Source organism: Nanorana parkeri, unplaced genomic scaffold, assembly GCF_000935625.1.
Source record: "Nanorana parkeri isolate BGI_ZX_2015 unplaced genomic scaffold, ASM93562v1 scaffold731, whole genome shotgun sequence".
Lineage (NCBI taxonomy): Eukaryota > Metazoa > Chordata > Amphibia > Anura > Dicroglossidae > Nanorana > Nanorana parkeri.
Genome location: NW_017306999.1, coordinates 553,627 through 563,244, shown reverse-complemented (window position 1 = coordinate 563,244; position 9,618 = coordinate 553,627). Strand labels below are relative to the sequence as shown.

At 43.2% G+C, this 9,618-nt stretch overlaps 1 protein-coding gene across 1 annotated transcript; it reads left to right on the top strand.

Moving 5' to 3' along the window:
• The first annotated feature begins 810 nt into the window (after positions 1–810).
• Positions 811–1,808, top strand: LOC108793219 (carbohydrate sulfotransferase 6-like). Its single transcript, XM_018564173.1, has one exon. It carries the CDS (start codon positions 912–914, stop codon positions 1,806–1,808), a length of 897 nt encoding a protein of 298 aa, XP_018419675.1. The 5' UTR covers positions 811–911.
• The last annotated feature ends 7,810 nt before the right edge of the window (positions 1,809–9,618 follow it).

The window sequence follows — 9,618 nt, the reverse complement described above, 5'->3', positions numbered from 1 at the left end:
CAAAACTTCATGTTGGGGGGGGGGAGGGGGACATTTTTTACTTTAATGTCACGTTAAGGATATATTGATGAACGCAGCGTTGTATTCATTTGTGTTTTATGGCTGTCTGGTGTTCAGTTTTATTGTGTACAGTATGTCCGGGCCAAAACCTTTTTGTTAGTTTTGGATAGACTGGAGAAGGATTAGAACAGCGGTGTGGTTTTTTTTATTGCTTTTTTTCAGGGCTCAGTAGCTGTAACAGTTTCACTAGACAGGAAGTGAAGGCAAATCCCCAAGAACAAAGCAGACAATAACAATGCTTTTTGTCTGTAGAGATGGGGAAAGCTAAAAGCCTTCACAGCTTTTTGTTGCAATATGTTTCCCTGCCCGCAGAATTTCCCTCACTTCCAGTCGGCGGAATCTGTTGTCACTGTGACAATAAATGGGGACAAGTCTCTCTAACAGAACTTTGGAAAGCAGGCAGAGGTTCTAATCCATCTCCGTTCTTCAAAACTTAAAAAGTTTTGGCTGGGCATAGTCTATAATTGGTTATAGTTATTCATCTTCATTTCCTATCTACTAATCTTTACTAATTATAATTTTTTACTCTCTTCACAGCTCCCTTTTCTCATCTCTGGTTGGTTTTTAGACTTTCTGGCCTTTCTAGACCTTTCCAGCTTTTACTTCTGATAATGCCACCATGTCGGAAATATTTCCTCTTCCTCTCAATATCTTTCTTGTGTTTCGCTTTATCCCAATTCCTTCTCAGGACAACTCCCTCTTTAACATGCTCACCCTACTCTGCTCCCAAAAAGAAACCTGTCCATATCCTTGTTGTGTCATCCTGGAGATCGGGGTCTTCATTTCTTGGACAGATCTTCAACCATCACGGGGATGTCTTCTACCTCTTTGAGCCTGGGCACTCCGTCTGGATGAAGCTTCGCGGTGAGAGTTTGGAGCTGCTACATTATCCCTTAAGAGATCTTCTACGATCGCTTTTCACCTGTGATGTGTCCCCTCTTCAGCAGTATCTTCCTAAGGGTGGAAAACATGTTTCTGAAATGGGTTTCTTTGCAGAAAGCCGAGCACTCTGCACCCCACCAGCTTGTAGAGCCTTTATCCCTACTGAAGGCTATGATCGCCTCAGTTGTTACCACCGTTGCCGAAACATTTCCCTGGATAAAATTGCAGAAGCGTGCAAGGCATACAGCCACGTGGTGATGAAAACAGTCCGGATTTTAGACCTTTCTGTTTTGTTTCCCCTTTTCCGAGACCCTAATCTTGATCTTCGTATTCTGCACCTGGTGAGGGACCCTCGAGCTATTGCTTTGTCACGGGGACACTTTACTCTCAACATTGAAGATAAGATTGTACTTAAAAATGAGGGGGAAAAAAATATCACCATAAGCAGAGTTATGGAGAAGATTTGCAGATCTCAGGTTAACATCAACAGTGTGGCCAAAGCAGCTGAGGTGTTGAAAGGGCGATACATGGCCATTCGGCATGAGGATCTTGCAACTGAACCACTTAAAAACGTTAACAAAATTTACAATTTTGCTGGCCTCCAGCCTACCAAAGACCTGGAGCAATGGATTTACAATATCACCCATGAGGAGGTAGACAATTATAACGGGATCATGACTTTCTCAAGAGACTCCTCAAAGACGGTCCAAAGATGGAGAACTGCTATGGGGTTCAGTTTGGTAAATCAGATTCAAGAAAAGTGCAAAGCGGCCATGGATCTGTTTGGTTACAGGCCAGCGAAATCCCAAACAGAACAGAAAAATTTGACTCTGGAGTTAGTAAAAAGGGATTGGTCATTGGAATGAACTAAAGAAACCTGAAGTGAACTCTGGTACAAAGTAACTTAGTTTCACCAACCACACAGTCGCCTGTATGGTGTATAAAGAGTCCTCCACACCAGTGAATTTGTTGAAGAATGCAGCATGATGAATTGTTTTGCAATGGCTATGACATTGATTAGTAGATACCACTCCTGGATTCTTTGAAGGACATAAAATGCCAGAGGCTGATTCAAACCTGTAGAATAAACCCATAACTAAAGTTTAAATATTTTGTAAGCTACCATCTAATGAGGAGAAAAAACTGCTGCATGTGCAAAGCCCAGGCGCCTAGAAGCTACCTGCAGCAACCTCCCATATCCCCAATGTCATGGCCACATGCCAATCTAACAAGCAAATTTCTGACAGGTCCTGAAGCTTGCCTGCCCCGTCCTGCCTCCTGAACTTTCCTATTGTGGGACTGCTTATTATTGTGATGGGCAAATAGGAATGTGTGATGACAAGGCATCGGTGTTAGAGCTTAGCCTTTTAGAATAACATGTTAGACAGAAAAGGTTGGGTTTGGGAGGTTGCTTCAGGCAAGTACACTGCACATTATACATGTGCCAGGTGTTTACACCCCCTTCCTGTCCCGGCCATTTTATCCGTATTCAGCGCTGCGGTCCTTTGACTGACATTTATTCCGTCATGCAACGCTGTACTGAAATTAATTTTATACCAGCAGCTTATACAAGCGATCCGCCGGCTCTATAGCCGGCGGATCGCTTGTATGTTAACAGGCATCGCTGTTTTTAAATTTGGGGAGTGTCACGCTCGTGCACGCCACGCGTGAGTGGGTGGAACCGGTGGGACGTTTAAATATGCCCGCTCAGATCTAGAGAGCTCCCGGACGGCTGTATTTTTACTTTTTAAAACCCATCTCCAGGCAAAAAAAAGTGCCCTTGTGGTGGGGCTACCCCTGCACCACAAAGGTTGTGTTCTAGTTTTTATCTAGGGGTTGGAATAAGGCAGATTTACTTACCTGATCACTGCTAGACTGGTCCCCACAGCCTCTTCTACCCTGGTTTCCAGTTTTCTAAGGACCACTGATGTCATCACATCTAATACAGGTTCCATAGATGGACGGATGTGGAGAGGAGGGAAGCGGCGACTACCGGAGGAGAGGAGATCAGGTAAGTAAATCTGCTTTACTCCAGCACTTGGACAAACACAAGCACATAACCCTTGCAGTGCGGATGAAGACCTACTGTAATGGTATTTTATTTTGTTTGTTCAGAGATGAGCTTCAAACATAAAGCCATTAAAAAAAAAAAGTTAATGAAGCAATATTAAGAGTGGTGTCACAAGGGAGGTGCGGCCCACACCGGGTGACACCTTCAGAGGGGGGTGACATTGCATTCAGAAATTCGGATCCGGAATGCCATTCGGGTCTAGGAGCTTCAGCTTTAGTATCATACACTTGTGTTTATGTCTATATCCATACCTATACAACATACATCTATGTTTATATTTACAACTAATAGGCAGTAGCGCTTCCTATCCAATTCATTTTCAGCTTTAGTATTATATGTATATATTGAACACAAATTTTCGTTACGGCGTGTGTCTTTTCGGGCCAATCAGATGGCTCTCATGTTGCCGTAAAGAAATAGTTTTAGCCAATGCAAACTTTGAGGCCAATTTAAATGAAATTTCGGCAAAATCAATGCACTCATCCCTATTCATCCAACTTGAGTGCACAGTCAAAGGAGAAAGCAGAGTGATAGATGAGCTCATCAGTCTGCTGCTTCTCTTTTCACTGTCCAATCACAGGCAGGGGGCGGAGAGAAGATCTAGTTGCATTCCTTAACTGCAGAAGAGAAAGGTTGGGTCCCCAGGCTGGCTGTGAGGAATGGACAGAAATGCAAATCCTTTAGCAAGTAAAGCAGCTCCATTATACATATTAGACACGTGCAGCGGCTAAAAATTCATTCTGTTTCGTTTCGTTTATTTTGTTTTTTGGAATTCGAATCCTATATGTGTCTCGTTTCGGGAATAGGATTCGTATTCGGATCTGATTCGGAATTCGAATTTGGAATTCGGATTCGGAATTCGGACGAATTCCCGAAAATTCAACTTGAGGTGGGGCAGCAGAATTGGCACATTTGTCTTTTCTGGTTGCTGTGCTCTCGTCTTTACTATTGAAGGGACATTAAAATCTTTTTCTTAATTTGTTTTTATCCATTTAAATGTTAACAGTGCACGCACAGGATTTGGATGGAATTCGTTCCAAATCCGAATCCGAAATTTCAGATTCGGATGCTTTTGGATGATTTCGGATGCTTTCGGATGATTTTGGATAGGTTATATTTCGGAAATTGAGATGCTCCGAATCTATGAATTTCCGAAATTTCGTCAGAATTTCGAACGAAACGAATCGCACGTGTCTAATACATATGTGATCTGTGTATTGAGCTGTTTGTCAGGAGCTCAGCTTTAACGTATATGTAGTGCGTATGAAGTCATTTCTTTTACAATTTGTTTTAGTTTCGGATAGAGTGATTAGACCTTTCTGTTTGTTTGATTATTTCTCACCTAGACAGGAAGTGAGGGGAAATCCTTCATTTTACACTTGTCAAAAGGTAAGGGGAAATCTTTCAGTGGTGACCCTTATTTCAGTAACAACTGTCTACTGCGGGAATACCCCTCACCTTATTTTCTCTCACTTTCTGTTGTGTCTTCGGAACAGGAAATAAAAGAAGGAAAGGAAGTAAAGAAAGTTCTCTCCAAGAGGAAACAGAGAGCATAAAATAAACTGACAGATGCTTTAACCCTTCCCATCTCTATCCAAAAATAAAATAGAACATTTTCAGCTTTGCATGCATCCTAATAGAAACTTAATTTTTTTTTTTATGTTACAAATAATGCACTTCATAGAAAATGTAATACCTAAATATGAGAATGAAGGACCTAATATACAATGTGATACTAAAATGTTACAATGAAGGACTTAATATAAAATGTAATACATAATAACATAGTAGGTAAGGTTGAACAAGGACACAGGTCCATCTAGTTCAACCTGTGTGTGTGCGTGTGTGTACAGTTTTTATATGCTTGGCTCCAGTAGTTCCCATATCCGTGTGTATTTATTTAATTACTCAAAAAACTCATCTAAATGTTTCTTGAATATATTAATGCTTTTAGCAGATACTACTGACTGTGGAAGTGAATTCCACATGTTTTACTTCTAAAATATTACAATGAAGGACTTAATATAGAATATAATACTAAAATATTACAATTAATTAATATACAATGTAACACTAAAAATATTACAATGAAAATCCTAATATATAATGTAATAATAAAATATTACAATTGATGAATTACCGTATTTTTCGCTCCATAATACGCACTTTTTTCCCCCCAAAAGGAGGGGGAAAATGTGCCTGCGTCTTATGGAGCGAATCCCGATGCCCGAGACATGCAGTTTCGGGCGCCGGGCGGGTAGTAGGAGCCACTGCTCATTTAATACGAGTGATCTAATGAGATAACTCATATTAAAACCAAGCAGCGGCAACGATCAAGATCACCATAGAGCAGACGAAGAACGGACTTTCTTCGTCTGCTCTGTGTGATCACTGAGACCGTGGCGCTGTAATCACAGCGCCACCTGTCTCAGCGGTCACTAACTGCAGCTTCTGTCACAGCTTCTGTCATAGAAGCTGTGACAGAAGCTACGGTCTGTCGAGTGCTCCATAAGGCGCGCCGGACCTCCCTGCGTCCTATGGGTAACGGGAGGACACAAACTAGCGTCCTCTCGTCACCCAAAGCTCAGTATACCGCGAGCTACAGCTCTCCATATACTGATACGCCGCAGCCGCAACAGATCCTGACAATTCTGTCGAGATCCGCCCAGCTGCGTGACTGACAGCTGGCTCGTCCTATCTAGAGGCAGAGCCAGCTGTACCCACCCCCTCCCCCGTTCGTTCCGCCAGTCAGCGCTGGAGGATCGGACAGGGGAGGGGGAATCCCTGCAGGGAGCCGTGAGTGACAGTCACGACTCTCTGCACGGATAGATCGAGAAGTGAGCGAGCGCCGTTATGTGTTCACTCACTTCCCCATCTATTGAGCCGACCTGTGACAGTTTCATTGTCACAGGTCGGCTCAGATTATGAGGCTGAGTGAAAATCACTCGCCTCATAATTCTCCTTTAATATATAATGTAACCCTTAAATATTACAATGAATCAAATTATTGTACAACATAATACTAAAATATTCCAATGAAGGACTTAATATATAAGGGGTTATTCACAAAGCTGCCGAAGGCAGCAGAGTGAATAGCCCAGACGAAGTGAAGTGTGCCGAACGCTGTTTAGCTATTCACTCCGGCTCAGTACGCATGATTCCAGCCGTATATTGGCTGCCTTCGGTCAGCTGAACATGCTCTGCATGAGGGACTTTGACTCAGCTGATCCAACATCTGGATCAGCTGAGCCAAAGCCTCGGCAGCTCACTCGCTGCCGTTCGCCCTATTCTCCTAGGGGCCGAACGGCAGTGAGTGAATAGCGGCTCGGCTATTCTGCTCGGTACCTCTGAGGTACCGAGCAGAATAGAAAATAAGTTATCCTATTTTTTATCCTAAATTTCCTATTGGTCGGCACCTGCTATAGTCTTCTAGTAGGTCTCGGCCAATGAATAACAACTGGGCCGGAGCCGGCTGTGACGTCACAGCCGGCTCCTCCCAGTTGTTATTGTTTAATGACAGACCAGTGTCCCCAGGACGCTGATCTGTCATTACAGCTGGGCGGAGCGAGCTGTGAGATCACGGCTGGCTCCGCCCAGCTGTCATTTGCGGGGGCCTTTGGCAGGCCATTCGCCCAGCTTCGGCTGTCACCTCGACTCAGTCGAGCCAAAGCATATGCCTTCGGCTTGGCTGAGCGGCTCGGATGCCTTAGGCTGCTGTATGGGCTATAGTGAATAGCCCGTACATCAGCCCTTCGGTTTGACTGAACCGAAAAGCTCCAGCGGCCGAAGAGAGCCGAAGGATCAGCCAAAGCTACTCCTGTATCCTTCGGCTCAATAGTGCCGAACCCCTATAATGTAATATTAAAAGAGAACAATTCACAAATTAATATTAGGGGAGCACCGATATATCGGCCGCCGAAAACATATCGGCTGAAAACGGCACTTTTGGTCATAATGCCGAAAGGGCCATTTTCCAGCCGATACATCGGCGCATCCGTGATTTCTTACCTCCCCAGTGGGCGCTGCTCTGTGTCCCAGCGGGGAGGAGAGAAACTGTGATAGCCGGCCGAGCGCTGCGGGAGGGAAAGCGCTGTGAGCGGCCGGCGTCTCCTCCCACACCGCTCATCCTCCTATCACAGTCCGGCAGAGCGGTGTGGGGGCGGAGACAGCGCTGTCACAGGAGGCTGTGCTCTCTTCTCGTAAAAAATTAAAAATTTATAAAAAAATAAAATAAAAATAAAATATTTAAAACATTTGAAAAAAATAAAATAAAAAACATTTTCGGTTTTGGTTTCGGGCCTGACAATTTTTTTTAATTTCGGTTTCCGTTTTTTAAATTTTCCATTTCGGTGCACCTCTAATTAATATACAATGTAACCCTAAAATATTACGATGAATCATATTAATATACAATATAATACTAAAATATTACAATGAATCAAATTAATATACAATATAATACTAAAATATTACAGTGAAAATCGGAAAATATATAATGTAATAATAAAACATAACAACTGATGAAATAATATACAATGTAACACTCAAATATTACAATGAAGGACTTATTATAAACGTGTTATCAAAAAATGCATTTACAACTACGGCACTGCCAACTGCTAAACAGAAGAATACAAAAATATTATTATTATTGTGGATTGAAATGATTTCTCCCCCATCACTTTCTCTTCAGGTGATGTCTACCAGAACAGGAAATTAGAAGAAATGCCCCCCCAATGGGAGCACAAATCTCCCAAACATGGCATTTTGATATCTGTTTGCGTCTCCATTGGAAATCTCTCCCTATACTTCTTGTCCCAGTGACAGGATGTAAGGGAAAATATCTTGCTTCCAGCAAGCAAGGATAATAAGACGTTGAGTTGTAGTTCAGAAAACAGGCTCTGTGGGAGTGGTGACACCAGGAAGTGCATATTCAGAGGGCTGAGTAATATAGTGTCAGTACATTGAGGGGGTCCATCCAATGGGCATCTTCAATAAGTAAGTTTACAATCTTCTAGGTCAATAAGGTTATTGGGAGCGGGAGAGAACTCGTGGGAATTCAATATAGAAATACAGATTTATTTTTAGTTACCATAGATACCCTTTTAACTCGTAATGTTACAATCTACAAATTGTGGTTATAATAATGAAGGATGATTGATCTGCTTTATGTATAATAAAAAAAAAAAAAAAATTTTTACAATATGTATACAACATATTTCAGTTATTTTATCTGTGTGAAATTGTTATAATGTCATTGTGGCTGCAAAGTGCAATAAAGGTGTTTCTTTGCTTTACTGTTTTCACACTTAGTGCCGCATTTGCCTACATTTACATTTCTGAACAGCTCCAACTCTCTCAACTCAGCTTCCCTGGACTTTCGGTGCAGTAAAGGAGGAAAGAAGAGGGAGGGAGAGGAGGGGAGGAGAGAGCAGGAGTAGGAGAGGAGAGGAGGGATGAGGCGAGGAAGGAGGAGGGCGAGGACAGGAGAGGGAGAGGAGAGAAGAGAAAAGAGAAGGAGAGAAGAGGAAGGAGGAGTGAGAGAGGACAGGAAAGGAAGAGGAGAGTGAAAGAGAGGGAGAGAGAGAGAGAAGAGGAGGAGAGGGAGAGGAGAGGAAAGTGAGAGGAGAGGGGGAAAGGGAGAGGAGAGAGTGAGAGAAGAGAAGAAGAGAGGGAGAGGAGGAGAGGGAGAAGGAGAGAAGAGGGAGAAGAGAGGAAGATGAGAGGGAGAGAGGACAGGAAAGGGAGAGCAGATGGAAAGTGAGAGGAGAGAGGGAAAGGGAGAGGAGAGGAGAGAGGGAGAGGGAATGAAGAGGAGAGGCAGAGGGAGTGGGAGAGGAGAGAGAGAGAGAGAGGAGGGAAAGGTAGTGAAGAGGGAGGAGTGGGGAGCAGCAAAGTTGCTTGCTGTGCTTGTGTATTTGTGGAGACACACACAGCTTGGTAGCATACACAAGGGTGACTCCACAGGATCCTACAAGGGAACGCAACCACCCTTAAACTGGATATCAGGACCACTGTTCAGGGGACCAGCTGACTCTGCAGGAAATGAAAACTTGAGCATCAGCACTGTGCGTGGTAGTGCGGCTGCTGGTATACATTTGACGTCACATTTATGAGCAACAATGTTGACAAAAGAAATTGTATCGTATTTGTGAACAGAAAAGAGGTCGTGTACAGACGACACATACATAGCCTGATACCAGAGTACAGGGAGCATCCTGAGTACAATGGATACATCAGCACCCTAAACACGGGAATCCAATGAGACAAAGTGGCATCAATGCCGGGAGGTTCAATCGCCTTAGAAGAGTTTAGGAATGAGGAGCAGGCCAGCGGAATCCACCATAAAGGTATATAGGAAGTGTAGGCAAGGGGAAGTACAGGAGGGTTTTTTTGGGTGGTTTTATACTTCGGAGGATAATCAAGGGCAATTAAACAAATAACTAGAAACAATATGACATAAAGATTGATGTCTCTGCACTGGCTGAGGGAAGGAAAATGAAATCTGGAAAAATGCCAGTGAGCTAATCTGTGTGCTGCTTCTGAGTAAACCAGCTGAGCTAAACTATATTATTTATTACACTTCACAGGATAATCGACGATAA

Coding starts and splice junctions, on each gene's coding strand:
- LOC108793219 (XM_018564173.1), top strand. CDS start 912: ATGAAGCTTCGCGGTGAGAGTTTGGAGCTGCTACATTATCCCTTAAGA.